Source organism: Amblyomma mixtum, chromosome 1, assembly GCF_055824585.1.
Source record: "Amblyomma mixtum isolate Tamu chromosome 1, ASM5582458v1, whole genome shotgun sequence".
NCBI lineage: Eukaryota > Metazoa > Arthropoda > Arachnida > Ixodida > Ixodidae > Amblyomma > Amblyomma mixtum.
The window spans coordinates 187,033,375-187,052,739 of NC_143012.1; the positions used below are offsets into that span (position 1 = coordinate 187,033,375).

The 19,365-nt window shown below is 50.2% G+C and overlaps 3 protein-coding genes across 3 annotated transcripts in view; all 3 read left to right on the top strand.

The window, feature by feature from the left end:
- LOC149370244 (uncharacterized) overlaps window positions 1-19,365 on the top strand; it is a 125,044-nt gene that overhangs the window by 95,417 nt on the left and 10,262 nt on the right. The window lies entirely within an intron of this gene.
- LOC149370251 (uncharacterized) lies at window positions 4,035-8,618 on the top strand. The gene has a single exon (XM_089560790.1). The coding sequence runs from the start codon at window positions 5,706-5,708 to the stop codon at window positions 6,576-6,578; it is 873 nt and encodes a 290-aa protein (XP_089416916.1). The 5' UTR covers window positions 4,035-5,705; the 3' UTR covers window positions 6,579-8,618.
- On the top strand, window positions 9,620-19,026 carry LOC149370252 (uncharacterized). The gene is made up of 5 exons (XM_089567636.1): window positions 9,620-10,184; window positions 10,551-10,778; window positions 15,968-16,489; window positions 16,544-16,608; window positions 17,641-19,026. Exons 1-5 carry the CDS (start codon window positions 9,620-9,622, stop codon window positions 17,851-17,853), a joined length of 1,593 nt encoding a protein of 530 aa, XP_089423762.1. The 3' UTR covers window positions 17,854-19,026.

The following is a 19,365-nucleotide window of genomic DNA, read 5'->3' on the forward strand; positions in this document are numbered from 1 at the left end:
GTCAAGATTCTTGTGTTGTGTTGTGTTACCGTAACCGTTTAACCTGGTGGAGGCTATGGATATCGAAGATGCTACAAGTTACACCACTACACAAGGACCGTAGGAATGCAACCAGGCGACGGCAGCGTGAGATGGAAACTGAAGAAGAACGGGGACCCCGTTTAGAAAAGCGGTGTGCTAGGTATGCTGCCCGTCGGGATAGGGAGAGAAACGCTAGGAGTGTCATACATGAAGAAAATCGTTCTGCAGAACACTCATGTACTTTATTTATTTATTTAGTAAGGAACCCACAGCGCCGTGGCATTACAGGGGGGGGGGGGGGGGGGGGGGGCGTTCACCATGTACATCTCACTTCGAAAGAACACATCACAATCGCATCACATTATTAAAAAACGAAAGAACGCATCATTTGATGTCACACTCACAACATCGCTCGGTAGTCTGTCCCATTCTCTAATGGTTTTTGGAAAAAAAGACATTTTAAACAATTCAGTTTTTGCCGCGAATTCGCGGGCTTTAAAAACATGGTCAACACGGTTGGATCTATAAAAAGGCTCCTGCACATACCTTTCGCGTTCAACCCGAACAGTTGAATAATAAACAGCATGAAATAGCTTCAGACGCAACTTCTTTCGGCGCGTGTCAAGCAATTCCCATTTGAGTGCATCCTTTGTACGCGATGCACTGTAACGAGCCCCGCGAGTGCCAGACACGAAACGAGAGGCAATGTTCTGCACCCTCTCCAACTTATCTTTATCTCTAGCAGTAGGCGGGTCCCAGACAGTGCACGCGCAGTCCAGAACCGACCTGACATAAGTCTTGAATAAAATGTCACGACATGACAGTGGAAAAGTGCTTGCATTTCGGCGAAGAAATCCCAAGTTTCTGCATGCTTTAGCAGAGATATAATCGACGTGACGGCGCCAGCTCAAATCAGGAGTAAAATAAACGCCTAGATATTTAAATTCGAATACCTGTTCTAACATTGTGTTCCTAATAACATATGAATACACATCAGGGTTTTTCTTTCTTGTAAACTTCATATGGACAGCCTTGGACAAATTCAAATTCATATTCCATTTAACGCACCACTCTGAGATTCTGTTCAATTCTTCTTGGAACATTTCCGCATCTCGATCACTAGTGACAACACTATAAAGAACGCAGTCATCCGCAAATAACCGCATGTGGGATACTATTCCGTCACCAATGTCATTCACGTAAAGCAGGAACAATAGTGGTCCTAACACGGAGCCCTGGGGAACACCAGACACAACCTGCACTCTTTGAGACTCGGCGCCATTCATAACCACAAACTGCTGCCGTAAACATAACTGCTGCCGTAGAACTGCTGATTCTGCATCGTTAAACGCGATGGAGGCTTTGAATACCGAAGCGTCTACGGGTTACACCACTGCACAAGAACGTAGGAATGCAACTAAGCGACTGTTACGTGAGTTGGAAACAGAAGAAGAACGGGGACGTCGTCTAGAAAAGGAGCGAGCTAGATATGCTGCTCGTCGGGCGAAGGAGATGAACGCCCGACGACAAAGGTTGGAGAGTACTGAATTTGCAGAATGTGAACCCTAGACAGCTGAATGTCGGAATGAAAGGAAGCAGACTATCCGCGCTTCACAACGGGCAAGACAACATGGGGCGGCAAAGAAACGACGGGCTGAAGAAGCTCCCGAAGAAAGAAGCGCTCGACTAAAGAAGAGACATGCGGCATCGCTTGCAAAGGCCGGCTTCACAACTGACAACGGCGATGTGCAGGAGAAAAGGTGTGCAGACTATGCCCGAACAGTGAGTCAGTTTGAATCTGCCACACGACAGTTCCACAGACGCTTTCGCAATTACCTAGGCTTAACCAAAGCTAAGCCCCAGCAATTTTTTTTTCTCTCCATTGCGCCGGTATAGGAGATGCCGTTACTTTTAAAGCCACTAAATGAAGCAGAAGTAGCGAGAAGCTTTGAACCAAGACCTACTGAACTACAGACCTGCACATATGACGGGGTCCTATAGAGCAGCGTGCGCCAACTTTCGTTAGCTTATTGGCCGCTGAGGGCGCTCGGTTGACCTGTTCGTCTGCTGTCATCATCATCATCGTTTGCCAATTTGAGCAAGATATTTAATACATTTGTTTCTTCTTCTTCTGCTATCTTAACATCAACGATTAAAATATCCACAATAACGACTTTTTTCGCTCTGGATGAGTATAAAAAACGTATTTCTTTTTATCCGCTTTCTTTTCGTCAGCACCACCGTGCCTAGCATAGATAAATGGATGTTAATGATTACGTGGACAAACGACGAAACTGCCTTGTTTGAAATAAAATGATGGAGGATGATGATGATGAAAAGCCTTTATTTAATAAAAGAGGTGAGGCGTTCTTAAAGAGCCCCGCAATGGGTGAAGTCCCTATTCCGGGACCCCATTGGTCGAAGCCGCCAGCTTAGCCCTCTTGACCAAAGCCTTTTGGGCCTGAAGGTCCGAGCAGCCAAGCAGGGCCGCCTCCCATTCCTCTCTGGTAGGGTTGGGGTGGGGGGAGAGAGCTGAGTTGCGCTGGCAAGCCCAAACCATGTGGTAGGTGTCAGCCACCTCGCCACAGTGTTTGCACCTGCCAGTGAACGCGGGATCGAAGTGTTTTAATACTGCCGGGCATAGCATTGTATTAGTGAATAGTCTAAGTAGAACGCGTTCGTTTGCTTTCCCCAGTCCCTTTTCAGGGGCTGGGTACACGCGGTGCATATCCTTATAATAAGATGTTATGTCTTTGAACGAGAGTAAAGAGCCACCTTCAGGTTTCAGGTGCTCAGGAGCCAATGGGAACGCCCGGTGAATGAGTGCTCGGGCCGCCGCGTCTGCAGCTTCGTTTCCTGCTAGGCCCTGATGGCCCGGAGTCCAAACTATGCAGCGGGGAGTAGGATCGGTGTCTCGGCTGCAGTTCCTTAGTATTCGTTCAGCTAGTGGAGTTATCCAGCCAGCCTCATAATTTTTACACGCCGAACGCGAATCTGTTATCATGTGTTTTGATTTGGTATCAGAAGCAGCTAGGGCGATAGCAACCTCTTCAGCTTGTGTTGTGCCTGGGGCTTGAAAGGAGAGACCATCCACCTGTATTTCTTGATGTATGACCGCGGCAGTGTACCACCCCCCGTGGGTCGGCCCGGCTACATCTGCGTAGTAGACACCTTGCTTGTTGCCATAGTGGCGCGCTAAGGCTTCCGCCCTAGCCTGGCGACGACCACTATGGTCTTCCTTATCCATCTTAGTGGGGAGGGGTCGAACTCTGACGGCGTGGAGGAGGCCATCTTGTTCAACAGGTGTAATGTAGCGCCACGCTTCCCGTAGGTGCCTTTTCCTAGCGGCAAAAGGCATGAACTAGAACATGCGCGCTGGAGCAGTGCCAAATGTGCAGGTCTGTAGTTCAGTAGGTCTTGCTTTGAACTCTCCGACACTCCTCCTTTCCTAGCGCGCCGCCGGATAATCGAGCCTCTCATTGGTTGAAGCGCCGTGGTCACGTGTCAGCGCGCGCTTTGTGGCTCCGCAGCAGACGCCGGCGCCATCGTCGGGGGTAGAAATCGCGCTTCGTTTCCTTTTTGCGCAACACAGTTCATTTCATTTCATTTATTTGTCCCTTAAAGGCCCGAAGGCATTACATAAGGGGGGGGGGGGGCGTACATACAGGTTGGAGGGTAGTGGCAGAGAACACACAAAAAAAAGAAGGGGAAAAATACACGGGGTACAAAAAGAGTACAATAATATATAAACTAAAAGCAAGAAATAAACATACAAAAAGAAAACAAGGAACAGTTGGCACTTCGGTGTCGCAGTATGAATATGTTTATGAGAAGTGATTAGCCAGTTTCTCGCGGAAAAGGCGGCGATCGGAGCATGTTATTATGTTGTCGGGAAGGCCATTCCAGAGCACTATGGCGTCGGGAAAAAACGAACTGCTCATTGCGGAGGTGCGGGTTTTAATGCGTGCGATTGGGTTACTGTGGTTTAGGCGGGATGACGTACAGAGGGCAAAACGCATGTCTAGAACACGCTCTGAGCGTGTTTCGGGCGTAACACGCGATAGCTAGTGATAAGATTTGGTTAAAAATGGTCTGGATGTAAACATGTGCTGTTAAACTCATAGAATTTCATCGTCATATTTTGCCTTCTGGGTCGCAGCGGCTTTGGGAGCTGCGGAACACAGAGTTTGGTTGTTCTACGCATGTGTTTTGCCCTCTGTACGTGGGGGTGGCTGCAGCAACAAATGTCTTGGTGAGCGATAAAAGAAAGAGTGAAAGAGGCATAGACGGGAAATAACACGGCGAGTTGCTAGTGTTTGAAGGCTGAGGGATCGTTTTAGTAATGTTACGCTGGTATTTCTTGAGTACTGCGATGTAATGAAACGGGCGGCGCGATTTTGAATGGCTTCAAGGTCTGAGATGAGATACGATTGTGATGGATGCCAGACAGATGACGCGTACTCCAATTTAGGACGTACGAATGTTATGTATGCCAACTTTTTTACTTCAGGTGATGCAGATTTTAGATTGCGCCGGAGAAAACCAAGTGTGCGTGATGCTTTGGAACAGATGGTCTGAATGTGTGTTGTCCATGACAGCGGTGATGTGATGTGTACTCCTAGGTATTTATAAGATGATGATCTGGTGACGGCGACCGATTTTATGTTGTAAGTGCTATCAATAACTGTGTTTTTGCGGGAGAATGATATGGATTGGCATTTATTTAGATTAAGAGGCATGTGCCATTTGTCACACCACGCTGAGATAGTGGTTAGATCCTGTTGAAGAGCGGCAATGGCGCTAGCGCCGTGGATGGGGCTGTAAATTACGCAGTCATCTGCGAATAAACGTAGCGTGGATTTTATGTTGATCAGTAAGTCATTGATGTAGATGAGGAATAAAAGAGGTGATAAGCCTGCACCTTGAGGTACGCCGGATGTTACGTCGGTAAAAGCTGAGCGACAGTTATTAACACAGGTGAACTGCTTACGTCCTGTAAGGAAGTGCTCTAGCCAGGAGAGCAAAGTTTGTGGAATGCCGAGCGATGACAACTTAAAGAGAAGAAGATTATGGGAAACACGATCAAATGCTTTCGAAAAGTCGAGAAAGATAGCGTCGATCTGGACAAGGTTATCTAAGTATTGTAGAATGTCGTGGGTGAATTCGGCGAGCTGGGTCTCGCATGACAGCTGCTTGCGGAAGCCGTGTTGATTCGGATAAAAAAAGTTCATTGATTCTAGGTGGGTCATAAGATTGGAAAAAATAATGTGCTCAAGTAGTTTAGACGGTATACTAGTGAGGGAAATGGGACGATAGTTGTTAGGGCACGTGCGGTCATCCGCTTTAAAGTTTTGGCGGGAAGCGTTCACCCAGCTTTGTATGGTGTCTACGGGCTGCGGCGACTCCGAGCTTTTGTTGCGCTTGCGGGTGCAACAACCGACGAGGCAGTGGCATAGGTTTTATTGCGAAAGCACTTTTCTGCCGTCTGTGGAGGTCGTTCCTTCGCTCCGGCGCAGCTGCGGCGCACGACCAGAGGAGAGGAGGGGCCCCAACTCGTCTCTTCGGCCGCAGTCGTTCCCTCGCTCGGCGCGGCGGCTACCACGTGACGGCCGCCTCGGCCCGCCGCGTGAGGGCGCTCGCTAGGAGAGGATAAACGGGGCGCCGCAGGCGCGCTCCGCTTAGTCATGTCTGAGGAGTTGTACAAGGCGGCGCTGGAGCGACGTGCTGCGCGCAAACGCCGGCGCCGTGCCGAGGAGACAGATGAAGAAAGGCAAGCGCGGTTGGCTAAGCAACGCGCCTATGCCGCAGAATGGCGAGCCCGGCGGCGTTCTACAAGTTCAGTGAGCGAGAGTAGTTTGATGTACTCTCCGAATGCCGAGGAATCGTCTATGGGTAGTGCGGAGCGATATAATTACCACAGAAGAAAGCGCCGTGCAGAAGAGCCACCGGACCGGAGAGAAGAACGGCTTGCTAAAAGAAGAAAGACGTGTGCAGGGAAGAAGCAGAACGTTGTGGTGAACCGAGGCGGCGACATTATGGCCCAGCGACTGGAAGAACAAGAGATGAGAGTCGGCGAGTTTTCTGCTACGCGTGAGTTTGAGAAACGCTTCACGAACAATCCGTTCGGCTACGAGTGCGGGCGGCTGTGGCACAAGGACAAACTTTCTTCGGTAAGCGAACTGATGTTTCCTACCTTACGAAAGGCCTATCCAGAGTGGGATGAAGAGACTTTAGCCAGTGCAGTGGCGTGTAATACCTGCAGGGGTAGCCTAAGAGAGGAGAAGATACCATTGTATAGTGTGTCCAATGGTTACAAGTACCCGCCTATGCCAGAAGGACAACCACGGTTAAACCCTGTAGCCGAGCGGTTACTCTCTCCGCGCATACCGTTTATGCAAAACCGAAGGCAGATGAATTGGAAGAATGGACAGTTTGGCATCAAGCGGCCCATAGTGAATGTTCCGGTAAACACGGATGAAATGCTGAAACAGCTACCGAGAGAAGTTGACGATCAGCAGTCAATCTTTGTGAGTATCAAGCGGAGACTGTGTACCTAGCCGATGAAGTTTCTCGCGAGCAGCTACTACCCTGGATAGAAGTGCTTAAAGATTCACCGCTCTATAAGCGTTACGAAGTGAACATTGATACGGCCAAGTTGAGCTCGATGTTTGACGAAATTCAAGACAACGAGTTTTAGCTGGAGGACTGTGAGGAGGGAGAAGCTGGTGATCCCATGGCAGATGCCATGGCTTTAACTATGGATCAACAAACAATGGTCTATGACGAGGACTTTACCTTGACTATAGCACCAGGCGAAGGGAAGAAGGCGATAAGTGTACTGTATGATACCCACGCCGAGGAATTGTCGTTTCCGCAGATATACTTGGGCCATGCCAGAAACATTAACCCCGAAAACAGGCCTACAGTCTTTACCATGGCTGCATCAACCACCAGCAGAGCCATGAGCGCAGCCAGGGAGCCATTGCTTTCGCAATCACTCATGCTTAACGAGAGCTAAGCCACAGCTAATTTTTTCGTCATTCCGTCCGCAAAAAGCAATGCGGCTCGCCGAAAGGTTTGGCTGCATTGGATCGGCCGGAAAAGCGTTGATAATGAGCTGGATCCCCGTCTTTACGATTCGAGTGCCGGTCTTCAGTTGTCAGTCGCGTTTTTTTCGCAGGATTTGGTGTGAAGCGCGAGCGACTGCAGTCTTTCTTCGCAGCTAATGCCGTTTGGCATGGTTGTAGATGGATTCATCGCTGGCGGGCTACGAAAGCCTTGCTTTTCGCTGTCTTAGCCCCGCCCTTCTCGCTGCTGACTCTGCAGGCGTAGCTTTGATATAGCGCGCGTTACGTGGCGTATTCGGGGTTGCAGTCAGACTCGTTCGCGGGCTCGGCTCAAAATTTGCGCTTCATGTTGTTTGAACTCTGCTGTTTACGCTGCTCGCGGGGCAGGTCTAGCTTTCATGTTGCGCGCTTCGCTGGACGTATTTGTTTTGTTGCAGTTGAATTCCTTCGCTCACGAACTCGATACCAAAGGGGCTGTTCTTGCTGTTCATGCTGCTCGTGGTGTAGGACTAGCATTCATGCTGCGCGCACTGCTGACCGTATTCGTTCTGGCAGGGTTCATACCAAAATCGGTCGTTACTGTGCCTAGGCATAGTAACCGAACTATCGTTTGAATACTCGACATCTGCGTGGATAGTAGTTGAGAATGCATGCTAGGACTTCCGTCAAACATAGTTGCATACTTTTTCTTGTGTTTTCAGTTTTCGCCTGAAGCGACTTCCTAAACGAACAACGTTTTGCTTGGAACAGGTTTGAGTGAATTCGAGTTTTTGTTTTTCAGCTCGAATTTTTTTCGCGCTACTTCGACCGAAAGCGATTAATGAACTGCGGCAATCATGGCAATTGACAATGTCCTCTTATAAGCCCTTATTGCGCATGCTGACCCAAAATGACAATCACTTAAACAAACAACATTCTAGTGAGTCGTGCAGCGCTGTAGCTGCGTGCGATGCAGCGGTTAAAAGCCTTTTTTAATTGCTGTTATTTTCCCCAAACAGTCAACGCTACATCAAAATTCTTGGTCACAACCGTGTTATAGTGCGCAACTAGGCATCGTATTCACCTAGTTATTTACAAACACACAGTAAGGGACTACCGTGAGTCGGTTCCTTTTAGCGTTAGCCTGCGAAGTGTCCGAGATTACTCTAACTCCGAAATAATCTATAAGCTTTCCTGCACTAAAACAATTAAAACTGCGATGAGTAGGTGCCTACGCAGACCCGATTGCACGAGCAAACGCGCTTTTGAGAGAATATATTATGGAAGCATTACACCGCCATCCATTCATAAAAGCCTAGGCGGCACGTCTAGTCGTATGTCGTATCCTATTGGCGGAGTTAATTTTTGATTAAGATTGGGCAAAAGACGCCGATCGAAAAACATTCCGAGGGTGTTCACTGCTGTGCCGCGAGCTCGCTCGAGCATGCTATTTCCACCGTGTACACCGCAATCAAATCGATCGCAGTACAAAAAGTTCCGATAAAGCAGTGCAACATAGGTCGGGGCAGTTGTTTGAGTATACCTATAATTTGTTTAATCTCCTATACCATGGCCGCCGCGGTGGCTCAGCGGTTATGGTGCTCGGCTGCTGTCCCGAAAGACGCGGGTTCGATCCCGGCCGCGGCGGCTAGAATTTCTTTAGAGGAGAAATTCTAGAGGCCCGTGTACTGTGCGATGTCAGTGCACGTTAAAGAACCCCAGGTGGTCGAAATTTCCGGAGCCCTCCACTACGGCGTCTCTCATAGCCTTAGTCGCTTTGGGACGTTAAACCCCATAAACCAACCAACCTATACCATGATCGCACTGCGGCTGAATCGAAGGCAGAAAATGCAAACAATTCTTTGGAGCGCGCGGTCCACAGCGCGCCAAAGCGCGAGCGTTGAGAAACCACACTCAGGATATTCTCGGCCGCACACGACACCTCCACCGTTTGCACCGAATCAAATCGATCGCAGTACAAAAAGTTTCGACAAATGAGTCCAACGCTGCTGGGAGCAGTTATTTGAGTAACAAATTTTTTTAATCTCCCCTGCCATGATCTCATTTCGAGCGAAGCCAAGGCATTCCGAAACGCACGCGCGGTCTACTGCGCGCCAGAGGGCGAGCGTTGGGAGCGTCTGCTAGCTTCACCCGGCCTAGGTGCCGCCACCGTCGGCGCCCGGGAGGAGCCGAGAGAAGGAGCGCCGGCATAGGAGGAGGAGGGAGGAGATGTCGTTACTTTTAGTTTATTGAGGGGTTTTAGTTACTTTTAGTTTCGTAGCGTAAGCTACGTTGGCCACGAACTTGCGATTTCGCTGTGGAGGTGCTCCGGGGAGGCACAGAGACCGACCTTGAGCCGTTGCCTAGCAACCGCCGCAGCTGGCGGACGCCGCGCGCTCGCCGCGGGGCCGCCGCCGCCCGCCGTTTGCTATGACGTCACACCGCTTGGCCCGTCGTCGAGCTCGCATCCGCTCGCTTCGCCAGCTGTGTCGCATGCCCGATAACTTGAAAGGAGAGCTCGCGTGCGGCGCAGCCACAGTTGAGGCGGCAGTATGGACGGCGACAGGTCTGCTAAGCAGAGGGAGGCCTGGAATCGACATCGGAACGAGATGAAGAGGAAACGAATCGCCCAGGAAACAGAGGAACAGCGCGCCGAACGACTGGCTAAGCGCCGTGAATACGCCGCCGCGAGGCGGGCGCGTTTCACGTCGGATGTCTCGACCGCTAGCAGCAGTCGGAGGAGAGACCTGAGTCCTGCTTCACTGAAGACGGCCCGTGATGAACGATGGAATGCGACCAAGAGACTTCAGCGGGCTCAAGAAACCGAAGAACAACGTGCCGTTCGCCTGCGGAATAGGCGTGAGAGTGACGCGGCCCGAAAGGCGGCACGTGAGGCCGCCAGTGCATTGGACGAGGATGAAGTTGCTGGACGTAGAACGGACGGTACGATTCGACGAGCGGAGAGTGCCCGTGCGACCAGGAGCTTCGAAGCCGACTTCACGAACATTCCGTTCGGCTTCGTTTTCGACATTTGTGAGCGGCTGTGGCATAAGCGAGACTTGACACCGGTGAGTAGCACCATGCGTCCAACTCTAGCTTTAGCCCTGCCCGAGTGGGGTGAGGAATGGGGAGCCGTGACGAGCGTTTGCTCAACCTGTAGAGCCAGTTTACAGTGTAAGAAACGGGTATAGGTATCCACCCATGCCGTTCGGTTTACCGCCGTTAAACGACGTGCCCGAGCGTTTGATTTCCCCGCGTATCCCGTTTGTCCAGATCAGGCGACTCATGAACTGGCGGAATGGCCAGTTAGGCATTAAGGGCCCAGTGGTTAATGTACCGGTAGAGACGGACGAAATGCTTAAGCAGCTACCTCGCTCGTTTGAAGAGGACAAGACGATCGTGGTGAACATTGAGAGACGCATGTTTGCCAAAACGACTTACCTAATCAACTGGTTTCCCGCGACATGCTTGGTCCTTGGGTAGAACTTCGGAAGTCGCCGTTGTATAGGCACTATGGTGTGAGCATTGACGACGCGCGGCTGGAAAGACTTTACCGCGAGGCCGTTGAACCCGACGAGCAGACTAACATTGAACCTTGCGATGCTCTCACCGATTTGACTGATCCCGTGTCTGTTGAAACTGCCTTGACGCTTGACCAGCATACACTAGTGTATGACGAAGGCATGGTCTTGACGATGGCACCCTGTGAGGGTAAGAGACCGCTCAGTATCCTGTACGACAGTATCCTGTTGTCCTTCCCTCAGATTTACCTGGGCCAGGCGAGATGTGTCGCTTCCGAAGTCAAACCTACCCCGTTTACCATCGCTTCCAGTGAGATTCGACGCAAAGATAGACGATAGGCGCTCAACCAATGCATGTACTTTCCATGGCGATGAAGGTGTTACGACATCGGGTTTCATCTCAAATGACGGTGATGTATCGCAAGCAACAACGACACGCCCAGGCATCTGACCAGAGATGACGTTGAGAAAGTTGAGCAGTTGATAGAGCAGGACATGGGTTTCATGGAGGGAGTTCCCAACACGATACAGTAGTGGCATAAGAGGAAGAGCGAGCTGTTCGCCATGATTCGCCTGCTCGGTTTTAATGCAACAGCATAGCTATACAACCAGACTAACCTGGACTTGCAATCAAGATTAACCAAGCTATGCCTTAGCTTTCGCTACGTATATCCTGGCATAGCTGAGGTAAGCCACTGCCAATTTTTTTAAGATTTGGCAAAAGACGCCGGTCGAAGACATCACTCCCAGGATGTTCACTGCTGTGCCGCGAGCTCGCTCACGCATGCGATTTCTACCGTGTGCACCGCAATCGAAGCGATCGCAGTACAAAAAGTTCCGATAAAGTAGGGTAACATGGGTGGGGGAGTTGTTTGGGTAACCATAAATTTTTAATCTCCCATGCCATGATCTCATTGGGGCTGAATCGAAGGCATAAAATGTAAACAATTGATACGGGCGCGCGGTCCACTGCGCGCCAAAGCGCGAGCGTTGGGAAACAACAACACTCTGAGGATATTCTCGGCTGCGCACTCCACCGCAATGAAATCGATCGCAGTGCAGAACGTTCCGATAAAGGAGTGCAACGTTGCTCGGGGTTGGCTATTTGAGTAACTGATTCGTTAATCTCCGATTCCATGATCTCATTTCGGACGAAGCCAAGACAGAAAACGCACGCGCGGTTTACTGCGCGCCAAAGGGCTGGTGTTGGGCACGGCTGGTCTCGAGAGCGCGCGCGCCCCCCTCGAGACCGGCCGTGTGTTGGGAGCGTCTGCTAGCTTCCCCTTGCCTAGGTGCCGCCACCGTCGGCGCCCGGGGAGAGCCGAAGGAATGAGCGCCGGCATAGGCTCCCAAAGCATCGCCGGGTGGCGCTGCTGCGCCTGATGTGCAGCGCCATCTATGGGAGAAAAGTAAAAACTGGGGCGCTGCTCGCTGCTCGCGCTGCTTTCACCACGCTTCTTTGCACGCGCGCTTTCTTGCACGTGCGCGCGCCCGCCCTGTCGCGGTGTGTCGCCTGCATGAGCCACAATAAGATCGTTCAGACTGACGCGCAGTACTGCAATGCAAACTTAATTAAAAGGGGGGAACTGATTAGTCGCGTCTACTGTGTGGAGCAGACGATCGACGACGAGGAGGCCCATTTGACTGTAAAATGCGTTTCTCGAGTGAGTATTAACGTCGTACTGTATGACATGTAACTAGAGGTAAGTCCACTGTATAATTATATGCTCGAAATATGCGAAGTACTATCAGCTCTGCGAAATAAAGCGAGACACTTGTTGATCGTAGTTGTCAGTTGTTGCATGCGATGCGCAGGGCGATCCACTTACGTGCGAGTCGAAAGGACATGCGACCAGGCAACAGTTCGTCAACATTCTACTCCACCTTGGGGGAACCCCCTAAACATTTGACCACCATTGTTCACACTTGCAAGTGCAACCTGCGGGTCGCCTTCTCGCTTGAAACGAAAACTCTCCGGAATAACATTGCTTGCGCGCTTTAGAGAATTTCGTCTGCTTTGACCGCGTCTCCTGCACTCGCGCTCGGTGCGATTCGCAATGCACTACGGCGACCAGAAGGATGTCGTGACGGTATTGATGTGCACCGCAGTCGTATAAGCGTCATGATGACAGCGACAGCGGCGCGCTTCTCAGGGCTGGCCTGCCGACCTGTTTGCCTGCCGCCGCCGTCAGAAAAATACGCTAATATTGTTTGTTCGCGTTCATACCAAGCCCTGGAGTAGAGCAACGTCAAAATTGAATCATTTTCGAGGATCGTTGGCCAATACCGAGCTGCTGGTAGAAGTGATAACTGCGCTACAAGCATATTTCTTTTCCAAAGCCGCTTTGCTGATGCCCAGTGCTGCTCGCCTGTTGTCACCTGGCTCCGCAGTTAAAGGCATCACGGAAATCGATCACGTCTTTGTTTTATTATGTGACGGTGAACATAGTAAAACGGTGACGCGAGTAGCACCTTTATTACAGCGCTGGCCAGTTCCGAAGTGCCCTCAGCTGCAGCATCGATGCGAAATGGTTAGGCTTAGCGACGACTACGGCAGCGAGGGAGCAGCGCAGCTCGTCGCCCGGCGTGGCCGCAGGCGACGTCGTTGCCGAAAGCTCGACTGTCCGCGGACGGCGTCATTGCCAAAAGCTCGACTGTCTCGCCGATTAGTTCAGCGGCTTGCGACTCGCAGTCGCAAAGCTGGAAAATCGAGCAGCGAGCGACTTGCCTACGCGTCGTCTGCCACTTTTTTCGTGCATGGTAGGGACAGACTCACTGGCTCTCCGAAGAGCGCGGCCGTATACTGGCGTGTTCGCGGTAAGAGTGGATCACCGTGTACATACGCTTTGGTTTTTACATTACGGCCTTCGTACTACCTCCTTTTTGCTTCGCCGAGACCGCGTCTGTCAGCGCGAAGATTGCGCCTCGCGCGACTCTCCCGTCGCACGTGCACACAAAGCTAGCAGGGCGTCTGCTACGGCGCCGCCCCGAGTTTCCGCTGCTCGCCGCTGCAGCGCTGGCGTCGCGCTCCCAAACTTGAGCTTGGGTTCCCTATAGGAGGAGATGTCGTTACTTTTGTTTTGAAAAGCCAGCTCGGCTCGTCGCACTTCAGCCGTATGCCGTGGCCCACGAACGACCTTGAGCCGCCGTTGCCGAGCAACGCCGCAGCCGCGCTCCAACAGATGGCGCCGCGGTCGACGCCGCTGCCGTCGCCCCTCGCTCCGCCAGATGTGCTCCGCTGGATTAGAGGGAGAGGAGGTGTCGCCTCGCGGGGGGGGGGGGGGGGGGGTATGTATATATGCGCTTCGCCTCAGTGGATTCTCGTCGGTATGGAGAGCGCGAAAGAGAGGCAACAACCAGGGTTGCCAGGTTTGGCTACTTTGCGCCAAATTGGCTACTTTTAGGACAGCGTGGCGACAAAAATTTGAACTTGGCTACTTGGCTACTTTTTGGCTACTATTGAAATCGAAGTTAGGACTGTATAATGGACCTCTTTTTTGCCAGTGGTCCATGCATCTTTGCATGAGTGCGTCAGAATGTCGCAGGTGAACACCATTATACTGCGGTGCGAGCCCTTTTGTAGAAATTTTACCTGTAATCATGTCCTAGACTTCCTGCGCGAGTGCGCGCCCTCTGTCCCCGTGACATGGTGGTCGCTGGACACTTAGAAAACTCATTTCATTGCCGCTCTTTTTCCTTTTTTCCCCTTTGCCTTTCCGTCCATTTCTCTCTCTTTCTCGCTCCTGTGTCCACTGGCTCCTTTGTTCTCCCAGGCGAGATTCCGCCTCCGCTATGCAATGCTGATATGTAGGTTTCCTTAAAACCAGCAATAAGCAATGTCTCATCTCCATTCACTCAATGCGCTTCAGCTAAATAAGGATGTGAATTGCTGCTTAGCTGATATACCTTGTTTTCTCAGTTGGATACTGGTTCAAATCGCGTTGATCGGCTGCACATGCTAGCCCGACATCCAATTGGATGATGCTGAGAATTGCAGTCGTAGTTAAAACTTTTCAGGACAAATACGGTTTCCTTTTAGTCGATTAGTGGGGAACGGGGAAGAGCAAAAGGTTTTGAAATGCGATGACGAGGGCTCTTCGTATCGTACAGCGATATCCCGAGAGCCATAAGTTTCCCAGTATACGGCTGAAAAGGAAGCCATGTGACCTGAAAAAAACTTGACCAAGGCTGTGCTTTCTATGCGGTTAGAACATGTGAACTGCATGTGGCGATCAGTCTGTTTTTGCAATATAAAGCTGAAAAAAGGTCTCATGAGAGAAACGGAAAAAGAAACAGGCGCATCAAATCAAACCCTTGTTTATAAGCAGCGAAGAAGTTTCATGCAAAAAACCATGCCACACATGCCATATATACATATACGTATACCAGGTGTCCCAGCTAAATGTAACCAAGCTTTTAAAAAACACGGCGTGTCCTAGCCGTCTGAAACCAAATGAGGGTTGTTTAGAGTCGCGTGACCTAGTCTGCAGTATTTTTTTCGTTCTTCAAGGTTGACTAATTAGTCAAGCTTAATTAACTAACTTTTTAATTATTGACTTGAGGAACAAAGTGTCAATGGAAAAGTTGTAGATCGCTTTGAGAAACAGCTTACGGAGACATTTGCAGCAAAGTAATAATTACGTAAAGTAGTTTTTTTACCGGCTTTTAACCATAACCCGCACAATAAGAAAAAGCTTTCACATGACAACTGTGCCACTTCAACGTCCCAAGACGCGCCTTAAAGAATAAAATCCGTTTTTTTTTTCTGAAGTCCTCTCCTCGATGAGACTTTGGGTGCACATTGGGGCAGAGGAGTGAGTGAGCAGCTGGTCACGTGACAACTTTCTTTTAAGGCCAATAAATGAAGCTACGTAAATCGTAACTTGACCGAAAGAGCACTACTAGCGGTTTTTCGAGGCGATCTAAAACTTTTGCATTGACACTTTCCTCTTGAAGTCAATAATTAAAAAGTTAGCTAACTAAACTTAACTAATTAATGAAGTTTGAAGAGCGGAAAAAATACTCAAGACTAGGCCACGCGACTATGAACAACCCTGAGTTGGTTTCACTGGACTAGGACACTTCGCCTTTTTTAAAAGTTTGGTTACATTTAGCTGGGACACCCGGTATATGGGAATTAAAATTGTCATGGCTGTGGCTTAGAAACAGCAATTATTTCTCCTCTGAAACAAAGAAAATCTGTTCTGATTACTTTTCCCACACCCTCTTGCATTTCCGTGATTCTGTCCCATGGTGTTCATGTATTTCCTTTCATTTGATTCGCGATACTTTTGTACTTCAGTTATTCGCATTTACAGCTACCCTGCGTCCTACAAAAATTAATATATTTTTTGCACCCTTTATGCTTCTGGTGACGCTTTTCTGCAACCTTGGCGCTATTTTTGGCTACTTTTGACACTTCGGCAGCTGGTTGGCTACTTTTTTGGCTACTTTTCTGCTTTTTGTGGCTACTTTTAAAATTTAGGACCTGGCAACCCTGGCAACAACGAAAGAACGAAGCGAGAAAGAGACAACGCGCTCAAGAGACGGCGGAAGAACGCGCCGCACGACTCGAGAAGCGTCGTAACGAAGATGCGGCTAGAAGAAGTCGTGCCACGTCCCGGAATGAATCTTCAACTGCGGAAGAGACTAGTTTGAGTTCTCGAGAGCGTCGGAATGAGAGGCTGCGTAGACGACGTGCCGAGGAAACGGAGGAAGAACGTGCAAGAAGACTCGAGACACGGCGGCTCGCCGATGCAGCTAAACGAGCTCGCTTGCACTCTGCGGCAACCGAAAAAGAACGCCCAAGCTCAGCATCTTTACGAGTAGCCAGACTTGCGAGGCGCAACGAAACCCGGAGGAGGCAGCGTGCGGAAGAAACGGATGAAGAGCGGGCTGCACGTCTCGAGAAAAGAAGGAAGAGGCCTTTGGCCTGTTTAATCGTTGGGCCTGGAGACGTCGAAAGTCGTCGGCGTGCAGACTTTGCACAAAGAGTGAGTGAGCACGAGCCGGCCACAAGCGTAGCCATGCAGCGATTGCTTTTGCAATTCAACTAGGGTTAACCAGAGCTAAACTACAGCCAATTTTTAGTTTATTGAGAGGCCTACAGCGCCTACAGTCGGGCGCACAAGGGCGATGGAAGCATTAAGCCCCACCTCGATGGACACTTCCGAGGCGTACACGCGGTGCGCCTGCGCGCCCAGCGCGCGCCGCGACGGGCGTCGAAAAGTGGCATGCGCATTCGACGAGTTTTATTCGCCACTGAGAGGCGAAAGACAAGTAAAATACTTGCCTATCTTCTCTGCCCCTCAGTGGCGAATAAGACTCGTTGAATTTGTGTTTGTCACCTTTAGCCATGTCATAGCTCACTATTCCCGGCGCGTTCGCTGCAATTTGCACCGTCACGCTTGCAGACTGGCTCGCGCGGGTGCCGCAACCACCGTTGACATATCGGCCTGCCGGCGCATTGAGGTCGTCGCGCCTTGCCAGCAGCCGATTTCGTTCACTCAAACCACGTTTGAGAGCAGCACAATCGTGGCGCGCGAATGCGCTAGTGTCGTGATTTTTTTTTTTATTTCGCGGGCTTTCTTTGGAGCTCGGAAAAAAGATACACTTGAGGTTTTCTTTACCGCAAATAAATGGAATGGGGGTTTCTGAAGGTGCTCTCCAACTTTTCTATTCACATTTTCTGTCTAAGGTCATTATTTACGCATTTAGAAAAATTATCTTAATTAATTAACTGCAAAACAAAAAGTTGCCTTATGATGCGCAAGCCGGTTGGTAGATGTAAGTGGTTTCCCCGGCCTACCTGAAGTATTTGTAGCGGGAGGCGAGCCGTTATGGAGAGCGATGAGTCGGCTAGGCTGAAAGAAGCCAGACTTCGGCGTCGGAACGAAACAAGGAGGAGACAGCGTGCCGAAGAGACCGCTGTAGAGCGTGTCAACCGTCTCGATAAGCGTCGTAGTGACTACGCGGCTAGACGAGCGCGCTTAGCCTCCGACAGTGAATCCGCGACGGTCAAAAACCACGTGCCGAGTTCGGCGTCTCTGAAGGAAGCCAGACTTCAGCGATGGAACGAAAGAAGGCGGAGATGGCGTGCCGAAGAGACCGAAGAAGAGTGTGCCGAACGGCTCGAGAAGCGTCGTAATGATGACGCAGCTAGACGAGCTCGCTTAGCCTTGGACAGTGAATCCGTGACGACAGTTGAAGATGATGCTTCAAGTTCGCTATGCTTCCACAACACCATTGGGTTAAAGGGACACTGAGGAGAGCACTATTAATATTTTTTTTATAGTAAAATCCGATAGTTCGGCATGTCATGGCTTTGTTGCCACTTGGCCGGCAGTGAAAGATGCATTTATTTCTAAGAAATTTGGATTCGAAGTTGAAAAAGTTTTTCCCGCCGCTCTGATTCAAACTTGGGATTCGTCTATGACGACAGAGGACTAAGAGACGTGAAACATGACGTGCACATGACGTAACGCAGACTCCGTGATTTCTGGCTGCCAGCAGTGCGGCCTAGCAGCAGCCGAAAAGAAAGCTACCGCCGGCCGCACGTTGAAGGCATCTATCGGCTATTGCGGCCGTTGCTACAGTCGCTTCGATTACGTTTGCACTGGCGTTTTGCCAGCGTTACGATGGATCTCGTTCTCGAAGTCGTCAACGAAGTTCTCGCAAATAGACACCTTTAGCATACCGTGTACCTTGTTACCGCTAGCGGAATACCGGGAGCCCGCCTACCGCCGGAAAACAGGCGCTGATTTGTCCCGATGCTTCAGGAGCGCGCGTAGCAGCCGGGCACGTGGCGCCATCTGGCGACGTCAAGGAGATTTGCGCATGCATTGGCTGCGCCTCAGTGATGCATGGTTTCTCGGTTCCTGGTGTTGCTAGAACCATTCGTTCTAGCAACACTGTTTTGTTCTATGATCTCATCACGCTTGTACTTGCGAGTTTGGCCTGTGGCGGCGATACCTGTATTTTGGTTCTTGCTCTTTTCTACGTTACAAGAGCTTTGTTGTCAGTATGAGTGGCGTTTTTGTAATCAGGAGCTGGTATTCTGTCGATACAAGCCAACTTCAATTTCTCCTCAGTGTCCCTTTAAGCAGAGTTTAACACCAGCCCATTTTTGGAACATCAACTAATGATGGAAATGGAAAGGTGCCGAACAAAAAATTGGAAGTGTTGTGCATTGTTTTCAGGAACATTTTCTAGCCATTTAATAAGATGTCCTTTAAGTACCCATTTATATTATGTAAACACGCCTGCCTACTGTAAGCCATCTCTTTTACATCAAATGAAATCATGCAGAACATACAGAAGAATGCTCACAGAAAGAGGATATTCAGTGGAACAGGAGGTAGTCTTATGGTGCTGCATTTTGTATTGACAACATACACACACATGCACACACACATTATATATAATTTTATTTCTTTTGAAGCGGTAGCTGCACTACTAGAAGTCTCGGGCAGAGGTCGCTGTGTGTTGCAGATAACCTTCAAGGCTCAGCTAAGCCTTCAGTTTATAAGTTTGTAGAACTGGTGGATGATCAATGGTCAAGCAATTGGACAGGTCAGGTCGGGGACGTCAAGGTCAACCAAAATTTGGTCACACGATTGACTTTGGGCTCGACCAGGGGCCTAAACGCGGCATTTACGTGATAGGGTGTGACATCATGCCAGCTTTAACTAGTACATGCCGGAAGGAGCGCCGGCGCGCCGGGCACGAAGTGCACATGTGTTCACGTGCTAGGCCGTGATGTCACACGTTCAGGCGAG

Coding starts and splice junctions, on each gene's coding strand:
- LOC149370251 (XM_089560790.1), top strand. CDS start 5,706: ATGTCTGAGGAGTTGTACAAGGCGGCGCTGGAGCGACGTGCTGCGCGC.
- LOC149370252 (XM_089567636.1), top strand. CDS start 9,620: ATGGACGGCGACAGGTCTGCTAAGCAGAGGGAGGCCTGGAATCGACAT. Junction 10,185..10,550: donor TTTAGCCCTGCCCGAGTGGG/GTGAGGAATGGG, acceptor GTCCTTGGGTAG/AACTTCGGAAGTCGCCGTTG. Junction 16,490..16,543: donor GGATGAAGAGCGGGCTGCAC/GTCTCGAGAAAA, acceptor TTGGGCCTGGAG/ACGTCGAAAGTCGTCGGCGT.